Here is a 22,069-nt window from a genome sequence, read left to right as displayed (position 1 = left end):
AAATTATTATTTAGAAATTCCAAAATGAAAATCAAGTAGCTCCTGACGAATTTTTCCCACAAGAGCTAGCGCTACTCAATAGGGAAGCTTTTTAATTTTGAACATTAGAATATGATAAGGCAAAAAATTTTAATAAAATATATTATATTCACAATAATAAAGTGAAATCTATTATATGTTTGTTATCATTCAAAATAAAACAAATACAAAGTTATATTTATTTGCCAGCACCTTCCACTATTTATTATGAAAAATTGTGTTGTTCTATGGTTATTGGGACTCGCAATATTTCCATTTAGTAATTATTTAAAAAAATTTATTTTTGCACAACAACTTATCAAAATAAATCGGTGGTATGTTCGCTAATAAGTGTCTATAGTTCGTATATATAGTACCTTCCTATATACAAATAGCCTGCTGAATTCGATTTCAGTTATATCAGTTTAATGTTGTGTTATTGTTTGAAGTTTTTTCGCAGTTTTTCGATAAATATACTTGTAGTACGTAAGGTCAAAAATTTGTTTTATGAATTATTGAATATTTCAATCAATTATATGAAAAGTTAAATAAGCACAGTTTTATAAATAACACGACTCAAATATAGAAGCTATTAAATTTTAATTAAAAATGTTCAAATTATTCAAATGCTTCATTATTTCAAACAATAGCTACTCAATGTCCATCGCTACAAAAATACATCGACAAGGATATCATTTAAAGCAAGCAGATGCATGAAAGCTGCTGTCATTTTAAAATATTCAATAATCGTTCAAGCCGATTTCTAAGACATGGCGCATATAAACTTATAATCGCTCATACATACACAGACACACACACACACAGTAAAAAGGACGACGTGTGTATTTCAGTGAGGTACGATAAGCGTAAAGCTGATTAAATATGAAAACTATTGCGAAAAAGGATTAGTTAAGTGAACCGAATAAATGAACTCGGCTCAGCAAAATTTCTTTGTAGTCATTATCAAAACATTTTGAATGATTTTAATATGCACACACATACACACATACCATGACGTGACGACGTGACGACGAGACGGCAGTGGTTGGTCTTACCTCGCTCGCTTATAAATCGGCCAACAAAAACTTTTGTTGGCAACAGTTGGCTGTCTATCCCTTTGCATTGTATGTAAATACATATATGTGTGTATGTGTGGGCTATTTACGTTTCTCAATTCACACAAATTAGCGGCTTGAGTTTGCATTGGTAGGCAAGGCAATTGGCAGGAAGTTTCCTTAAACTTCCACTCCCATTGTCACTGCCATTGCCACAGCTACTGCCACTTTCTTGAGCTCAGTTTAAGGTCTGACTGATGGCTGATGGGCTACTGCCTGTTGGGTTTCTCTAGAATTTTCACCAGTTTTAGCAACTTTTCAAAAAGCTATAATAGCTAATAGCTGCGTCGTGTGTTGTCGTAAGCCCCTTACGAATCATTATAGAATATTGCCATCTTAGTGCAAAATTAAGTGAAAGTTCAAAGTGAATGCCTAATTAGCATTCCACGGTGTTTAGCATAGGTGGGTAAGGGAAGCCCATGTCTGAGCTAATACTGAAGAAGCTTACCTCGTCCAGGGGACAGCCGGTGGAACGCAATACGGCATGCGATTGCAGCACGAGCAGCTTCAGCAGCTTGTCCTTGATCTCACCGAAGGGCGATGTCTTTGGGCGCAAAATCACAATCCGCAAGGTGATGACCGAGGTGAGTTCGCCAACAATATCGCTGACGGGCACCGCCGGATTGTCCGAGATCTGCTCCAGCGGTATGGGTTTCCAGTGTTTGATGATGAGGGAGCCTGCAGACGAGGACCACAGAATGATTAGGTCCGTCTCCCAAAAACAAGGTCTCAAATAAAGATGCACTTACCTCTGGCCGTGTTGGCCGTCTCCTGCGAGTATCCTAGACGCTGAAGCGCCGTCTGCACAATCTCGCTCCAAGGCGTGGCTGCTGCAATGATCACATAGCTGTCTGTCTCAATATTGGGCCGTCGTTTCCACGGCTGGCGCGTATCAATGGTGAGCGAGGCGTGCAGGGAGTGCACGGACTCCACCACGCAGTGCAGTGGAAGTGATTTTGCTGCAAAGACAGAGCACAGTTGGTTCGAGAGTTAATCGGCTGATTTTTCATAGCCACAACACACCAAATTATCAGGCCCAATGCTAAGTACTTAACGAATTTGAAGGGAATTGGTAGTTTCTACATGCAAACGCTTTCACTACCCCACTGCTAATCGGTTTAGTACGCACTTTAGACACAACATTTGCCGTTCTATATGAAAATATGTACACATATACATACATAGTACATACATAGTACATGCATTAGGTATTTAAATAAATTATCAATTGGGCTGGTTAGCCGCGCCGTTTAAAGTGGTCTATGTTTTGAATATTCAAATCAATTTCAAATAATAATAATAATTAATATGTTGTGGTCAGCTCAATGATATCAAGTGGCACATATCAGCCGCCTGAGTGCGTGTCTTATACAAATATTGCAAATAATAATGCACCTCTTCCATTTGGCATTTCACGGCTATATTGATAGATTTTTTTTTCAGTGTAGAAATACTAATTAACTGCATAAATATGGAACTACATAAAAATTTAAGACCAGTGCTCAAATCATCGAAGTTCTCTACTTTATTATGTGCTTATAAACTTGATGATTGAATCGTTGAAAATGATTACAAAACATGTTAAATGTAATTTTTTTGATGGTCATACATGTATAATGATCAAAAGGAAGATCACAAAACTAGACCTAGATGTTGCAAGCCGAGGCTACCTCTAAGAAAGTTTGGAACCAGTCTCTCTCTCTCTCTCTCTCTCTCTCTCTCTCTCTCTCTCTCTCTCTCTCTCTGATAAAAGCTATAAATAAAGGGAACTAAACATTTGTATATTTCCAACAGACTTGAAAGCAGAATTGTATGAGAGAAGTAAAATAAAAAATACCATATATTAATCATTGTTATTATACAATACAAAAAGGTATAGCAATGCTATTCTTATATTGTTTATAATGCTTAAAATGCATTTACTAATGAAGTACCTCTTTTCTGTGACCGATTGCAGGCGGCTTAAAAATGAATTTGCGAAATTTGAACATTTTTGGCGGCGCGTAATTATTGAAAATGTTGAGCGAATAGAAATGGGAGTTTACATTTAGTGCTGCAAGTTGCACACCACGATGCTGATGAGGCACAAATAAGCTTAACACCCACCGCATGCTGTAATGCTATTATTAATTATTCCAATTATAAAAATGGTAAGCAACACAGATTGGCATTTGAGCGCATATTCGTATGCGTAGCAAAGGTTGAAAGAGACTGTTGCGTGGGCAGCGAGTGCGTGTGCGTTTGATTCCTGAAAATCCTTTAATTGCCATTAAAACCTCAATGGACGAAATATTAAAAATGAATAAATCAATTACACGTCTCCCATCGACAACGAATGTGGAAAAGGAATAATGAATTATCATCAACCTGCTGTGGTAGCCTTAGGACTCACACGCCCGCTCGAGCATAAAGCGACCAACACTTTAAGGTGCCAACCATCATAAGTAGATCCACAAAAAAGAATATTTCGGAAGCCAATATCAGCAGCTTTTGGTGCAGACAATACTATCGAATTTCCCCCTCTTTATATAGTACTAACTATACTGTTGCGTGTTGTGCAATTTTCATGAACCCACATTAGGGGTATTCAACCATTGGAAATACATTGCCAGTGTTTATGAAAAATAAACAACATAATTAACAAAATATGGGACATTATCATTCATACTAAATAAACAGAAAAGTTCTGAATGTGCACACTAATTATAGATAGTTTAATTAAATTCTTTAAACTAAATTACACAATATTGACAAAAAAAAGTTGATTACAACAATGGAATCGAAATAATTCAGAGTTATCGGATGCTAATAATATGCATCTGACAAATTGCAACCTCAGTGTTATATTTTTCACAACTTTCGACATTTTTGATCTGCTTCATAATTTCCGAAGCTATGTAACATACTTGTATAGAGGGAACGGCTGCCAAGTAACATTCAATTCATAAATTGCTTTCATCTAACCACCCTAATGGGAGCCCCACTTATTCCTAAAACATATGCCTGTTTTGCCGCTTTTAATTTCGCGTATAGTTCTCTAACCAGTGTTCAAATTACTATTAGGCATGTATAAGTGGGCGCTCTACACTCTTACTCACATACGCCTCCAACTGCCGATGTTATTGTAGTCGTGGTGCACAAACGTTTTGGACGCACAACATTTGGGGCACAATGTAAATGCACGCGGCAGCTGGGAAATAATAAACTCATTAAATCTATTATCCTGCACCATGATTTTGGGGCTGAAACAAAAGCGGATTTCATGCTAGTGCATATGTCTGGCCAGATACATATACTAAGTATATATGCAGAATGCAGTTCGCTAATTGTTGTGCTTCGGGTACGACAGCGCTTACTTTATAAAATTGAAAGTGCTGCGAGCGTTTGGATTATTCGCCAAAAATTTTGACTGCTGCCAGGTCCTGGATAGCCCAGTAAATTGCCCACAGGCTGTGCAGCTTTAAAATCCTTGGCAGCGTTGCCAGCCAGCGCTTATCCTTATTAGCATTATCAGTAAAAATATGTATAGTCTATGGGGATGGGGATGGGTACTGAAAGCAGGAAAAATAAATTGAATTAAAAACGTTTGAGGCATTAAAACTGAACCAGAGATGGGCAGATAGACAGACAGACAGACAGACAGGCGAGCTCACTGCCCCCATGCCGCATTAAGCTGACAAACGATTTGTAATGAACTCTCCTTGCGTGCACAGATATTGTCGCTACCTCTGTGTCTATATTGTGCGGTCCTTCATATCGCACTTTTTTCATGCGCCCTTTGCCGCTTTCGCATGCGGCGTATCAGCGGCAGCTTAAGATTTATTATCCTGCGCCAACGTCGCACTCTTGTAACGTTACAGCATTTCTGAGCGCTATACCAGTATAATGAAGCTCCCAGTGCCCTCCAACACTCCACCCTTGCTGTGAAATTTTCCTCAACTTTCGAATTGAACTTTCGCTTGCAAGTCCAAATCAATATTTAAATTGCATATTGGAATAAGTGGCATTTGAAATTTTCTTTTGATTGAATTTAACATTTTGTTGCAGCTAAGCGCCTTAAAGTATGCTTTGGTTGATCAAACGATGTTAATTAGCTATGGAAATTCACAGGAGTAGAATATGGATTTGAAACTGCAAAAGTTTCACAAATGTTAGCAAACATGGAGGGGGAAGAAGAAAAAAGGGAGAAAGAGGAAAGGGAGTGGTAATAGGAATGTCTTTGCGACTTGCTTCTAATAAGAAATTGACCAATTGGCTGCCCAACAACAAGGACCGTGTGCGTGTATAGGCAAATAATTATGAACCGTCTGCCTGTGCACAACATCAAAACGACTTAATCCTTATATAAGCACACACACTCACAGACCATCATGAAGACATGGACATGCGTAGCAATTTAAGTGGCTGCTGGCAGGGATTATGTAAGTTTTCCGTTTAGTTTGCACGAAAATATCCTTCCAGCAAATATTTGTTGTTATGCTTTTTTGTCTTGAAGTGATTTTCGTGAAGGGATGGAAACAGATTGGGACAAGGACATGAACATGGCAAAATAAATTGTTTATTGTTTATTTATATGAAAATGTTCATAATTTACTTATTAAAATGATTTGAGTGATTTGGGTATGAAAGTTAAAATTTTATAGACTAGTAAAGTTTTAATAACCGTAAATAGCAATTCTCCGTGTGGGTGTGCTTGAGTGTTGGGTCCAACTATGCATAAGGGGTGGCTATGTTCTGGTCAAGTCAAGTGAGCTGTAAGAATTTGCTTATCAGTGGCTGACCAGTGAAAAGTTTTAGGGCCAGGAGCCGCAAAAAATTTCAAGGATTTCAAAGTGCTTAACTGCCTGCCATACCATATATGGTATTATGCATATCTGTGAGTGTGAGCGAGTGTGGGTGTGTGTGTGTGTGTTTGTTTTCCAAAGTAATAGTGAGAGTGACCGGAAATTAAGCGGCAGTCTTAAGGAAATTGTTGTAAGTTTTTCGGGGCGTTAAGAAGCTGGCAAATTGAAAGCTGTCTTAGCAAGCGCCAGTCGTCTCTATATGTGTGTATGTGGGACTGTGTGTGTGTGTGTGTTTGAATTTTTATTTACACTTCAACTTAAGTCCTACTTAATTGCAAACTCTTTTTAGTAGAATTTTTAATGTGTGCATTTTAATTTTTAATGCCAAGACTGCGTCGGGCTGCTTAAGAACTTTCCACAGCGACATCACCAACATGAAGATGAACAAACACAATAACAGCAACAACAACAACACAAAAACTACAACAATAGCAAGAAAACATGCACGCTTCACAAGCAACTGCGTTCTCACACCTTGGCCATTGCATATCCTTGTCTAAGTCGGGCGTTGGGTCTTTGTAGTTGCAACACCCACAGCGGCCTGCTTCTCATTCTCCATTAACTTGCCAGCCTTGCAGCAGCAAAAGAAAACATATTAAGAAGCAAAATAAAATGAAAATAGACTTGATGCCTCAAGCGAATTACAGACGAGAGTAACAAAGAGCTTGGAGGCAGAAGCTTAGGCATTGAACTTTGCTGAGAACTGGGCGTTATTAGCTTTACCTTCAAAAAAAGAAGAGATTTTAAAACTTTTTCAAGTTGAGCAATAAAACTAACAAGTGCTTCTCTCAAGCCAAGACTGTCGCGAATCTTGAAGAGCCAAACAAAGGTGGACTTTAGAGAATAAGCGAGCCTCCAAGATTGTTGTTTGGTAACAGTATAGACATACTAGTCCTAAAATTGTTTGAAAATGAATTACTTTTGTTTCGCTTTTTGAGGTTTCATTGGCTTCTATTCAGCGACCACAATTTGATCTGTGGAAACAGACTGAATTCCAACATTTCGCCGCCTTGGCTAGAGGACTCTTAAACTTTTCTAATACACAATACACTTTTGTAAATAATGTAAACACTATATAATCATAAAAATCACAGAACACCAAGTTCGTTCCTACTTATTGCCTAATGACAACAATCGATCAATTTCTTTGTCATCCACATTTATTTGTCAAGTTATTAAAAATGAATTACTAAATTTAGTTTAAAGAATATTCTAGATTTGGCAAACCCATTGAATTGAACTATTTAAGGAATCTGAATTTCCTTAAATTAAAAAGCCAAAAATAGTATAGACATGCGTGTAAACAGAATTTCTTATATAAAATCAGTTCAAGCTTGGCTCATAACGTACTTTAGCGTTTGCCAAGCCAAACAGTTTTCTTTCGATTTTCCAACGGCTTTTCTCTGGAAAACATGTTAAAACTTTTAATCCGCTTATTATTAATACCGCTAGGCATTTTCTTTCTATTATCGTTCGCTGTCGCGTTTAGCGCATTTACACGTCGCTAGGCGACCATCCACCCCCACCCCTCTATTCCTTCCTTTCCCCTTGCCAAAGGTGTTTTGTTCTAAATGCAATCCGTACTGCCACACTGTTGACTGTTTCTGTGTCAGCTATGAGGGTAATGGGGCTGAGAGGGTTGCTAACAATTGCCCGCCCGCGCGCCTTTCCCCAAGCAACGCTTTTGAGAAAGGCATAAGAAAAATCACCAGAATGTGAAAGGCAGAAGCAGAAGCGTAAACGTAAAATGACAGCAAAATAATCCTAATGAAGTAAGCATGCCTCGGAGCGGTAATTTATTTTAACCCGGCCCCCAAACTATGGCGCTCAGCTGCGAAATTGGCCGACTTGGCTCATGTTAGGGTATTAACGCACAAAGAGGCATTTAAATTGTCTCAATTTTTGTTTTAGTTGCGTAATAAATTCATTCATTTTTCGTCCTATGAACGAGTGTGTGTGTGTGTGTTCATCTTAGATTTAATCCTTTGTGTTGTTGCCATTAGGACAAACACACACACACAAACTTACATAACAGCCGCTGCCCTTATATGTTGATTTGGGACCCTCAGCAGGTGAGTGCTAGCCGAACCGAAGAAAAACTGCACTTCTTGACCCGCAGTAGCTTTCGCCTCTGCCGTTGGCCAGAGGACGTTCGAGTTCTAGTTCGAGTTGAGAATGGATTTTCTTAAGTGGTTCTAAGCTTCGTCTGTGAAACAAACCAGAAAACATGCTTATACATGCGGCCAAGTGGCCGGGTTCAAGAATAAGAACAAGAACAAGTTGCCAGGCAAACAAGGATGGCTAGATGGCTGGCATTAGCAGCTGCTCAAGGCAGTGCAGCACTTCATTAGTTCGAGCGTTCAGTGCCAACGGACGATGTCCTGAGACAATGGCCAACTGCTCACGATAATTGAATGCAGCCCAAGCCCACGCCCAGCCCAGCCCAGTCCGGCTCAAGTCCAAGCCCAAAACTCATTCTCTTATTTCAAAACTGGGCGACAACAAGAAAAAGCCATGTGTAGCGAAGCGTGGGCCATGCACAAGAAGTTGGCAAATCCTTACAAAAGGATTATGATGTGTACGAGTATTTTTTGGTTAGAGACATGAGCGCCGATGAGTGGCAAACGACTGACAAACGACTTTGTTGAGTGCTCAGATTTTTATGTGGCATCATGAGCTTGGTTTTCCAATGAAAATAAATGAATGTGGTTAAACGGCAAGGACCACAATGCATAAAATTGTGCTTGCAATTCGTTTTTAGACAGGCAAAACGTATGCAAATTATGGAAATTTAAGATTAAATTCAATTGTAACTGACAATGTTATCAAGGGCCTTAAATAAATGCAATCACGCAATATTCTGCTAGGATATCTGTTTTATTTTCTGAAATGTCTAATAGTATTTTTATAAATGTGATCTTTTGAACTACTTTGTAAAATTAAACTGCTTTTGTTTATAATTGAACGATTAAACGAAAATATTTCATTATAGACAGAACACAATAAGAGACAAACATTAAAATTCCTTGCTTTAGCATAACATCTTTGATGTAAATGCAATATTTTTAATGAAACCAAATATCTAATTTCCAAAGATTATTATATTTCTTCAAATCATTTGAAGAGGGAACTTCCTTCGCATGTAAAAATTAATTAGAAATCATTTTTTAACAATTACTGCTATTTTGTGAACAATTAAATGAAACTTGGAAATGGAAACAGTTCTGATTGTTCTAATGATGAGTCAAGCGAAAAGTTGTTGTTGGTCAGGAATTGTATGTTTAATTTTTTCAAAGCGCATATATTTTGGGCATTTGTACTATTTAAGGAAGGATTTATCTTAACACAAGCACACGTAAGCAAACTGCATTCAACAATTCCCAAATATTTAAACTCAAAAGACGCTGTCATGACATAAAATGTTGGAAAAAGGATTAAAATTATGGACTCAGGATAACGCAAACAGAAACGCAGCCGTGCGTGCCGTCGTGCTCACATGCATTTCTGCACGCTCGTATTTATGTATAGTACTTATGTACCAGTATATGTATGTATGTGTTTCGGTTTGTATGTTAGTCAATAGCGGTCACACAAAAGGATTTTCAATTTGTCAAAAACTAGCAAGTGGAAGACAAGTTGTTGTCGCTTACTTCTTAACATACTCTTAGAAGGCAAGCAAACAAAGAGGATTTAAATATCCTTACCAGCGAGCTCTCATTCATTACACATGGTTGCTTATATGTTGGTGTGTGCGTGCGTGTGTATTTAAAATGACAAAACGTCAAAAACCGGCTGTAGCTGAAATAAGCGCACCAAAGTCAAATGTCATCGACTGCTGCTTAAATTCTTATAAGAGAACCTCAAAATAAAAACACACACCCATAAATATCCTTATGAATTAGCGCGCACAATCGTTCAAACATCATCATAAATCGCATTCGAGTGCTGTTTACTTGGCATTGAATCGGGTGGGAATCCTTGCAATGCACTTGAGTCGCAAAGGACTTGCCATAAGCATGCCAACGCACGTACTGTAGTGCTGCAAAAGCCGGATTAGGGGCTCAACTTGCCGCATTGGGTGGCGCTTAGCGCGCGGCTCTTGCAAGTCGACTGCCAGTGTGCCGCATGGTCAAGAGGCTCAATATACTCATACACTGGAAGAAAGGGTAGTGTACCGATACAGTTTTTCTTTACAAAATCATACAAAGTTTATGGTTATAATGAAAGCGTGACGCATGACCTTCGTCATTATGAAAATATGAAGAAAAAACATATATATTTTAGGAAATTTTTATTTCTTTTTATTAGAAATATAAAGATTCAATTGAGATTTTCTAACTAGAAAGGGGAAAAGAAGATGCGGAGTTCATAGATCATATCCAAATGATTGAAAATAAAAATAGAAGTGACCAAGATTGCTTTCGTGAAGTGTACTTATTTAAGCATACTTGTACGTAGGGGTAGTGTTTCAGGTAACCCAAAATCTCGAATTATGAAAAACTGTTTTAGTTGCCAGACTATACATAGTAAATACCGAATATAATAGCAACCAATCAATAGGTGGCCGGCTTTATAGGACCACCATGAGCATAGCTATTATGTACATCCATAACTGAGCACGATAACAACAAGTCAACCAAGGCAAGAGCAACTTACAAACATTCGTACACATACATACATATATGCACACAAACAATGACAGATGAAGATAGAGGAAGATGGAGAAAGAAACATAGAAAGAGGGAGAGGGAGAGAGATAGAGAGACTCAAATGCAGGCATGGCGGTAACCTTAATCACTTTAGTTATCAATATTACTTATTCACGTCGCTGCTACTCGTACTTAACGCTTAAGACGCTTTGCTTTTCATACACAAATGCAACGCGGCCTCCGATGCATGCGTTTGCAAATATGTATGTACATATATACATACGTATATGTATGTGTGTGTGTGAGTAATAAGCGTATGCATATGGCTTTGCTGGTGGCCATGGCGGGCTAACGTTACGTTTAAATCTTCCTGCTTAAAGCCAAACAAAGTCTGTGGGCGAAAGGAGCACAACACGCGATCTACCATTCTGATTCAATTAAGAGAGACGAAGCAAAAGGCCAATAACGTCAAACAAAGGAATTCAATATTGAAATCAAAGGAAATAGCAATGGACAAGCATATCTGGACAAAGAAGAATATTTTGTTTTTGTTTAATATTTATGAACTCAAAGTACGTTTTTAGCGATTTATGTAATAATAAGTTTTGTGGATTAAAAATATTAATAAAGTAATTTTTTTTTTACTTGAGTTCATCAGATCTTATACTAAGTCTCCTAAAAATCGGTATGTCATCATAAGGCTATTATTGCAATCTAAAAATGTAATTTCATTTAAAAAAAATTTTTTATATACTATTTTTTAATAACACTGAGCTTTTGATAATTAAAAAGAAATGAGTAGAACGATAAACGTTTATTCAAATTATAAATGATAATGAATTTAGAAAAATTTGTATTATTTACTTAAATTTCAATTTCAACAAAAATAATACTAGACTTGCTGTTGATTTATATTTTGATGGTGTGTTTTTATCGCTTTCCAACTACTCAGTCGCAGTACCACAATCAACTAAAATTTATAATCTAGTCTTATAAGTCATAAACAATTTACCAGACTGGCTAATAAATTGTTCACCAATAAGCCTAAAACTCTTCAATATTTTGCATTTATTTAGTTGTATGCTTAATTTATTACATTTTACTAAGTTTTTGATTTATACATTTTATTTATTTTTATTATTTATCTTAATTTCTAACTTTTTACCAGCCAGATCTCATAAGGTCTCTATTTACATCTTACCTTCTGAAGTACTATAAAACCTACAATTGACTAAATACTATACTTGGAGTTCAGAACAGTGCCGTACACATCTTTAGTGTCAACTGCTTTCGATTCGACCCTTCAGTGCATAGGAAGCAAATATTTCAACTTTTTAATAAACTTAATTTTTTCAAACTATTTTTGACAAGAGACAATTTTATTGCAAACTCGCTCATATGAAATGAAAAGTTAAGCGCATACGCCTAGTTGGCAAGGTATTTGCATAAGTATGTATGCATGTATCTATATATACTATTGTATATGCTTAAATATATCTGAATATGAATACCAAGTGAATGAGTAAGTGGTCGAGACCGCCGGCAGTGGCGGCATTGATTAATATAATCCGCTTGAAAACGTTCGTTCGCTGCGAGTTAAGTTACAAGACAAGACAGAACCTACCCCTTGCTCATCACACAAATACACAGAGACACCAGCACAGGGCACAGCGCACACCACCTGCCACAGTTTTAAGTACAAGTTAATGGTACTTATGCATATTACCGCCCGCCTTCGCGTATTGCTGCCACGGAACTCGTTAAGGCCATTAATACCCACAACTGATTTTTCTTTTATTTCATTTCATTTTTTTTCATTTTTTTTCTGTAGCTTCGTATTCTTCTTATGCACTGTATTTTAAATCGATCCAATGGCAAAGCATCTTTGTGCCGCTGCCTATGTGTGTGTATGCGTGTCCATGTGTGTGTGCAGCGGCTTAATCCGCTGCCAATGAACTGCGAATTGTGTGTATGCATGTATGTGCGTGTGTAACACTCTGCAGCAGCAGCCACTGCGGCTCTGAGGTCGCCAGATGAGCGGCTTTGAATGCTTTTGAATTTACGCAATGTCGCGTGGGGGGTGAGGACGGGTACGGGTGCGGGTGCGGGTTCGGATACGAGGGGGGGTCTTGGAAGCTGGAAGCTGAGCATCTTATAGCGCGTCAGTTGTTGTTGGTGCTGCCGCCGCTTGGTTTATTAGTGGCGGGCGCACAGTTTGCGTCGCAGCCTCTACTTACGCCAGAGTCGACGCAATGCCTTGGCAAAGGATGTCGCATTGGTATTTTGGTATTTGGGCTTTGTCTGATGGGGATGAAATTTGATCCTCTGTGTGGCGACAGCGACAACGACTGCGACGGCGATGGTGGCCGCGCCAGCGGCAGTGACGTATTTGCATTAAGCGTAACCTTTTGCTGCTGCGGCCTGCGCGACAACAACAACAACAACAACAACAGCAGCAACAGCAACAAGGCACAAAACAACAACCACATGGGCAACAACATCAGTCGAGGCAACAGAGAGAAGAAGGGTGGCGCGTCGATATGCCGCTGCCAAGAAGCTTAATTTAAAGAGGGATTTGCGCTGTGGCATTATAATTTTCTTTTTGTTCGTTTTGGTTTTTTTTGTCTGCAGTATGTTGAACTCTTCAGCAACTTCTTTGCGCTCTTCTCGTTGTTGTTGTTTTCTTGATTGGGATTTTACGTTGTGCTGTGCGCAGGGATTAAGCAAATTTCTGAACAGATTTCCAGTTTTGAAATGAATGGGAATGGTCGCAGATTAGACGCGTCGCTAAGTTTTGATTACTCTCCGTGCCGTATCTCTGCGACTTAACTTTAACCCTTAATGAGCATAGCAACTGCGCTCAAATGGCCACAAAGCTAAACTCAAACCACAAGCAGACAAACACTCGCACACAAACACAGACACACACATGGAGTTAACATGCGGCTTAAAATGCAACAAACTCTCGACAAGCCACAACAGCGTGCAAAAACAACAGCAACAGCAACAACAAAAGCAACAGTAACAACATTAATTGGAGCTGTAAAAAACAGAAATAAACCCATGCGCGCTCGGCTGATTTAATCCGGCGACCGGGTACAACTTAAAATCTTAATCATTTATCTGCGCGTATTATGTGGCAACTCTGGCTAATTGCTCGGCCACATTAGGCGGCCTCCCACTCAAAAAAACTTAAACACAAACACACACGCAAACTGCCAGGCGCTCTTAAGTCCATCATCCATATACGTGTGAGCATGTTTGCATGTGTGTGAAAGATATCAAGCGACGCCAACCGCTGTGGCATTTGCTCAGTGTCAGAGTTGGGGCCAACTCTGCCGCTCTTCCGCACTTGCTGTGGCCATAATAGTTGGTCGCTTGGTCGTGTCAGTAGTATCTCTGCATGGCTGTGCTTGTGTGCTGCGATTTTTTGTCACTGTTGTCGCTCTTTGTCACACGCAAACACACACACAGATACAGAGAGACACATCAACGCCATGTGCGGTATTCAATTTAAAGGGATTAACTGCTAATTTTTTGTGATTCCACTCAATGCCAACAGTTTTTTTTTGCTTTTTTGAAGCGCACATATGTGCCCTCACTTGTGCATATGTGCATGAATGTATCTGTGGCTTTATTCACAGTTAACTTCATGAGTTGTTTTCAATGGCCCGTGGTGTCAACAAGCAGAGCGAATAAAAAGTGTGAGCTTTAAAACAAAAGCATAACAGAGTTGATCAAAACTCTTTACATGGCTTTTGTAATTGATGGCAGATAAAAACTCATTCAAAAAATACTTCTGACATGAATTTTATATAAATCTATATAGGAATGATTATTTAAGCATATATTATATTACTATACCCGTATAATATACATTTTTGTGTGAACAGTCAGACAACTGTATTAAATTCAATTGCATTCTTTGCATATATATATATATATATATTATATATATATATATATATATATATATATATAATATATATATATATATATATATATATATATATATATATATATATATATATATATATATATATATATATATATATATTTATTTATTTATTTTTTTTTTTGATTACTTATTTAAAAATAATCAAAACGCTCTGTAATCGGCTCTAACATTAAAAGAAAGTCAAGAATGCAACATGCTGCTTTAACTAATCTGGCTGCTAGGTTTATTTTTCATGTTCTACCTGAAAAATGGGCAATTCTTTCTCATAAAGACAGAAAATGTTACTTCATATAAAATCATAGTAGTCTTCTGGTTGTGGTTATAGTTCCTGAACATATGGCTTCTTTCTAAACTGTTCCTATTTGCATAATTTCTAAATAGACATACTGAACATACTATAAACCTCAACAATCTGAACTGGAATTCTGTTTGAGTTCATAAGCTCATATGGTTTGATAGGGCAACATCCTAGGAATGCCTTTCAGGTCGTCAGCTATCAGGAAACCAACTGCATTAAACGCTTAAGGCACAACAGTAACCACCACCGCATTGCGACCATGGGACCATGGGAAATTGTAGGCAGTGTGGCGTTTGGTGATGAATCCATATACACTCACATACGCGCACACTCACACTCACCCACAAACGAATCCTTGAGGATTAAACATAAAGCACACGCACGCCCCAGCCAACTACGACAACAACAAACGGCTCCAATGCTCCACACGCTTTTAGTAGCTTTCACTTATCATTTTAGCCTTTATTTTATTTTCACAGCCTTTTCTTGCTAGTATGGGCTGTGAGTGTTGGTTTTCCTGATGTGGCTGTTGGATGCTGTGTGTTGTGTGTGAGCGCGGCTTAAGCTGCGCCACGAAGGGGGCAAGGATGAGCGACCGTTCGGGGCGTTTAAGTGCAAAAGTGAGGTGGCGTTGTTGTTGTTGTTGTTGTTGCTGTTGCTGTTGTAATGTGCCCACCACATGCATTGTTGTGGTTGTTATTGTAGCAACATTTCTCCTGCCAGATTTAGACTTGCTTAGTGCATACGTATGTACGTATTATATGTACGTACGGATATATGTAATATCTGTGAGTTTGCCGAGCCGGTATCTGTGTCTGTTGCACAAGCAGCCAACAACAGCAACAAAACAGTGACAACGGCAATAACAAAAAAGACGACAATGGCAGCAACAGCAACAGCAGCAACACAAAACAAAATCTAGTGAACTTCATAGGGATTAGCCTGCACGAAAGCAACAGATTTAAAAGCTTTTGCTCTGCTTTTTAAGTTCATTTGTGCGCCTTGCCTCTGTGTGTGCGTGTCATCTGTGTCTCTGCCACTGCTGTTGTTGTTGTTGTTGCTGTTGCTGTTGTTGTTACTGTCCCTCTTGCCATTGTTGACAAATACGACTTGACAGTGGTGTGGCAAATCTCGTCTGCGACAGTGTGCCACAGTAAACACAGACAGACAGAGAGGCACAGAGACAGACAGACATATTCAACGGTGCTGAAAGAAAAACTCAACAAAGGTCCTATCCCCTGTGCGTGTTGGAGTCTCGTCTATTCTCATACTTTAATACATATATAAGTATCTATATATCTACTTATATAATATAGATATGCACATATGTAATAGTTTATTGGTAATTATTAGTTCTGAAATCGTATCGTCTCTTAGTTTCAACTGGAATTCGGTCACTTGCACAATTCAAATATATGTACATATGTGTCAGCCCTTGATCAACACTTTGGAGGTCACAGAATTGGCACTTGTTTGTAGTTTGTAATCCGCGAACTTGAAATAATCCAATTGCATGCCACTATGAGCATTTGGTAACAAACGACACGGTGGCAAATGCCGCAAAGACGTTCACCGCACACACAACAAACATACACACACACACACGCACACAGCAAGCGTGCGACGCGCTGAGCAACCAACCTTCTTCCAGCATGCTTGGCACAAAACTGAACATGCGAGAGCTCGGCATGTTTTGGCGCCCCGTGCAAGGCGGTGGCAATACAAACACAGTGCACAAATACACACACACACACTCGCACACACCAATACACCGATACACATAGTCAAGCAAGCACTGCGCTGGTGATAGCAACATGTGGCAAGCTCTCCGCCATTGACAGACGGCATACCATTCATTCTTTGGCTCTCACCAACACAAATGTCCATGTACTTGCATATACATATAGACACTCTCTCTTGCTCTCTCTCTCTCTCTACCTCTCTCTCACTCACCCTGTGTGCGTGTGTGTGTGTGTGTGTGCGTGTGTGTGCGTGTATCTTGGTCTGTTGCTGAGCTTGGCCCGCATTACGCTTATCAAAGTATATCTGAGGGATTATACGAAATGAATGGAATTAAGGATTAATTTCGAAGGGACGTCATTTCGTTTTGGGATAATGCTGTTTTCTGTGTGTTGCCAACAGCTTACGGTATAATGGGTTCGCGCGTCTGTGTGCCGATATGAGTCTCCGTTAGCTGTTTCTGTTGTTGTTGTTGTTGTTGTTACTGCTGATGCTGTTGCTGCTGTTTCTGTTTCGTCTGATGGTGTGGGGCTTCGTTTATAAAAATACACCGGAGTTTATAATGCCAAATGCGAGTAATGAGGCAGTGGCGGCGTTCGAAAAAAGTCTTTCCAGTAAAATGAACTATTACTTGTATAAGGAATGATATAGCTCATAGTCTTTTTAAAAGCTGAATACCAGTTGATAACAATGCTAGCTACAAGTGGGTTTTACAAAAATTGTATTTCAAAAAAATTATATATTTTTTTAAAATATATTTTTGGTGCATTTTATGAAATGTTCCACAAAATTATTTGATTTGATTAATATTGGAATCAATAATAATAAAATCCCCCATTCGAATGAACTACGATGCCTCTGGACATTATAATGCCAAGCGATCCATAAAACGAAGAGTTAAATCCGAAATAATAATCCCGCACAGAATTAAATCCCTCGCCCACATGGCCAACAATCAACCAGCCGGCAAACGAACGAGAGCCAAACCCAGCCGTTTGCATGGAAAAAAGTTAATCTCCCAGCAGTAGCAGCAGCAGCAGCGGCAGCGGCAGACAACTCATCCACTGTGTTTGGCTGCGGGGCTGACGTCATCCCCCTTCACTCCGCCCCACTCCCCATCACTTCCTTAGCTGTCACTGTGCGTTGCCGCTGTGTGTGGCGCCCACTACGCCAAATACGAGTACGCGGCCGACACTGGCACTTTTCTGCGCCATACTTTTGGGCTTTGCTGCAGCTAGCAGCGCTGCCGGTTTAAGGATTAACACAGACACACACAGACACAAACACAAACACAGGCAGCAGCAGCGCACAAACAGGCACACACATATACACTCATATACATACATACATGCACGCCCAGTCGCATAAACAAATACATACAGCACACACACATAGGCACCAGCACGCAATGCCCTGAGCGCAAAATCGTTGGGATTAATGCGGGATCTACTTTATTGCGAAAATATGCTCGACCCCCCAATACCCCTCCCGAACGCAACCGCCTTCCTGCTGTTCAGCTCGACAGGCAAATTATTTCAACAGGCGCAGTGTTGGCATGGATTTTGTACGAACTTAAACGAATTGGGATTACGTTGCGTATGATTCATATGATGGCTAAAACAACAAACAACAACAACAACAACAAGTAGCAACTGCGTATATATATGATGACCATGTGCGCAACCATTTGTGCATGCAGCATGGAGCATTCGAACGGATTACAGCGCAGCCTTCGCTAAACCTATCCCATCATACTCGCAGTACATCCAGCTGCCCATTTTGCATGTACAGTCCGGTTCGGCTCGGTCCACAAATTGAAAATGACCAAAGAGCCCGACCAATATGTTGGCCTTCGCCTGCCATATTCGCATTCGCGACCGCCCCCGGATAATCCTTGGGGCGATCAATAAGGCTTGCCGACCAACAGCAGCTTACAGTGTGTAGAATTTGATTTTCTGGGCATGTGAAAGGGGGCTTAGCTCAGAAACAATCGCCTTTTAGCCAGATTAAATCATCATATACTCAGATATACACGTACAGATATATTATCTCTTATAGTAATTTAATAACGATGAGAAAATTACATCTAAGTGAGATCAAAATTGTTTTATTATTATTTAATTTTATAATGTTAAAGTTTTCTTTAAATAGGAATTACATTTCCAAAAACTATGAACTAGCGTGACGTTTTTAATTTATTAATTTTATTTATTATTAATTTAATTTAATTAATTTATTTATTATTAAATTATTTACTTCATTTCATGGGTATTTTCTTAATGATTGGGATCCCGCTTTTAATATCTTTAAAGGAAAATAGTAAGCTTTCCTTACAAGACAAATTTATGTGTTTCCACACACAGACAATAAAAAATACCCTTTTCAGCTGATTTTCAGTTTTGAATAATTAAATTTTTGAGACCTCTATTTAAACGCCACAACTATCTGGAAAATGGGATTATATACAAAAGTTCCACACACAATACTAATATAGGTATACCCTTACGAATGAAGAGAGGGACGGATAGGGGGGAATAGCTCACATACGAGGCATTGCTTGGATAGCAGCTTAACGTACGTCCTGTGCGAAATCCCTAAGCGCGCTGCTCCTGCCTCTGCCAAGGCACTTCAAAAGCAAACAAGAACGCAAAACAAAAGCTTAAATCCGCATCGAACACGTACGCGTCGGCAGCGACGGCGACGGTGACGGTGATGGTGATGGTGACAGTCGGTGTTACTCCACTTTGGCAATACGAACGATAACCAACAGCAGCAACAGCAACAACAATAACAGCAACAAGGAGCAGCTTGCGTCGTCTGCGAAACGTGAAACTTCTCTTCATTTGTGTCTGATGGGATTAGAGCTAAAGCCAGATAAAGGGATAAAGGATTCCAAATAATGCCGTACCTCTACCTCGCCTAGTCTCGCTACACAAACTTTGGTTTGAGACTCTCTCGCAAACTGCCTCAGAACTTTTGGCGCCAAATCCACATGCAAAGCATACGACACCGGTACTCACACATATATTCACTCACACACACACAGAGTTATAGCAGCATCCACAGCCACAGGCTCATGAAGCGCTAAGGCAATAGGAATGGCGACAAGGAGTTCACCAAAGTCAGGCAAGCAGCAATCCGTATTACCCTTTTCCTTTCCTGGCTACCGCAATGTTCGCTAGGTCGGGGATAAGTCGCAAACTTGATGCTTTCGTCTAATGTCCTTCGTTTTGCAGTTGCTGTTGTAGTTGCTGTTCCTGTTGTTGTTGTTGCTGATGATGATTTTGTTTTCGCTTTCGGATTATAAACGTCCTTGCGCTGAGGCGTCATCGCTGTGCGAGAGCCAGCTAAGGGATTTTCCAAATACCCTCCACCGTCAAATGCGGCTTCGTCGCACACATAAACAAAATAGTCTACCATAATATTGTTTGTGTGGCATAATTGGGGCGAAAGCATACAAATCTGGTTCATCTAATTATTTGCTACTTTCCTCAAGATATCCATATCAAATATCTAAAATTTTTCGAAACGCTTGTGACATTCAGAAATCAGTCCCTCTATTTGTAAATAATAAAACTTTGGAAGCAGTAACTTATCCTTGATATGCACTTATTTATTCATCTCCACTTCTTTTTTGATAGGTCTAATAACGGATCTGACTACTCGCTGCTGTGAATCGGGCCATAGGTGGCCATTTGGCACATAAAATTCCCCCACCGTGTCGGATTTGTTATTAGATATTTTTATAGGCTTTTTTATTTCTTTAGTTTTATTTAGTTCAAGTTCTCTATTGTATTGATTTTTTTATGTATACATACAAGTATGTATATATATATATATATATATATATATATATATATATATATATATATATATATATATATATATATATATATATATTTATTTTTTTTTTGTTTCTTTTACATCGACTGCATTATTTGTCGATGAAATAAATAAATAAATAAATTTTGATATATTGGAATAATGTTTAAAATAATATATAATTCCATTATATTAGATTTATGCCGCCTTCTCTGCTGGATAAATTAGGAATGCTGTATTTTTTGCTGTAAATCAAAACTATATTGAACAAAGATCTGCTATAAAATGCACCATAACTTTACTTATTTTTTGGTTTAAAAAAAAAACTATTCGTTTTTTTAGTCTTAGTAATTGCAGTGAATAATACGAGAAAGAAATTCATGGGGATAATTCAGAGATTCAGAACATGGTTTTTATGATTCTTGTCCCAAAGTAACTAAACCTTCAAGTTTTTAAAACCAAAACCGATGCAAACATCAGTATCTAATCGATACATTGTAGTATTTCTTTTTTATAGAATTTTTATAATATTATAGCGAGGAGGAATGTTGACTTAATAAATAAATGAACAAGTGGTAGATATGGAATTGCTTTTGAACAACTGCCAGGATAAGTGCTGGTTAAGAGTGGTTAACTTTATACTACAAGTAGAAATAATATTCTTTTAATTAAAGTCTATGTTGGTTTGAGCTTGAATTTCTATTTAACAATAACTTTACATTTATGGTAAAGCTTTTTGCCTAAGCCCATTCCAATTTTCTTTGTGCAACGGATTTAAAATATTATGCACTTACTTAACAGAAGAAGTGCTAATTAGAAATACATGTGTATGTATGAATGCTGAAATATGCTTAAGAATCCCAAACTATAATTCCACTTGTGTACAGATACTGCGTGTGTGTTTGTGAGTATGCACTTGCCTAAAGTTCTTGTAAGTGATTTATCGTTGTGGCCATTACTGTTGTTGTTACTGCTGCGGCTACTGCTTACTGTTGCCTTAAAGTGTCTTGGTAATCACGTGGCAACTACTGTTGCTGTTGCTGTTGCTGCTGCAGCAGATACCAAGTGGCGGCAGCAGCTCTGACTGTATTTATTTGATTATAAGACAGCCGATGGAAAAGCTGTGGCAGAGGCAGTTGGACGATTCGGTAGTTCGGTCGCATGCGTTCGCTGAGGACTTTAAGCCACACCTAATACACACAGCCGAGCTTATGCACAACACAAAAGGTGGCCACAGGATGCACTACACACATTCTACTTATACATATATACTCGTACAAATGTGTGTGTGTGTCTGTGAGTTCGGTTTGTTACCGAACACATAAGCCGAGCTGAACGGAGGCCATTCAAATACGGGTTGGTCAGCACAGAGTTCAGCGCTTCTCGGCTTATTTTAGTTCGGTTCGGTTAGTTCGACTCGATTTGTTTGCAAATATTGAAATCCCTCAAATTTGTTCTATGTATAAGCTTTCCGGCTACTTGTTGTGATGGGTGTATGTGTATCTCAGATATAGCTTGGGTGGCAGCTCAACTCATTGTCCATAGCAAGCGATGGCTGCTTGTACCTGAAGCAGCTTCATTGCCCTCACTACTCTACATACCTCCTTTTGAGTATATTTGCTGAC

The 22,069-nt window shown here is 38.8% G+C and overlaps 1 protein-coding gene across 1 annotated transcript in view; it reads right to left on the bottom strand.

Annotated features, from left to right (window-relative positions):
- The window catches only part of LOC115634719, a 36,840-nt gene that overhangs the window by 4,051 nt on the left and 10,720 nt on the right, over nt 1-22,069 (bottom strand). Inside the window, exons 4-5 of the mRNA XM_030532603.1 lie at nt 1,883-2,092; nt 1,582-1,811 (exon numbers count right to left, since the gene is read on the bottom strand). Coding sequence (XP_030388463.1) covers nt 1,582-1,811; nt 1,883-2,092 — 440 coding nt within the window. The remainder of the gene's footprint in view (nt 1-1,581; nt 1,812-1,882; nt 2,093-22,069) is intronic.

The sequence above is a fragment of the Scaptodrosophila lebanonensis genome, unplaced genomic scaffold (genome assembly GCF_003285725.1).
Source record: "Scaptodrosophila lebanonensis strain 11010-0011.00,11010-0021.00 unplaced genomic scaffold, SlebRS2 tig00000001-arrow-pilon, whole genome shotgun sequence".
Lineage (NCBI taxonomy): Eukaryota > Metazoa > Arthropoda > Insecta > Diptera > Drosophilidae > Scaptodrosophila > Scaptodrosophila lebanonensis.
This window is presented reverse-complemented; position numbering and strand designations above follow the sequence as displayed.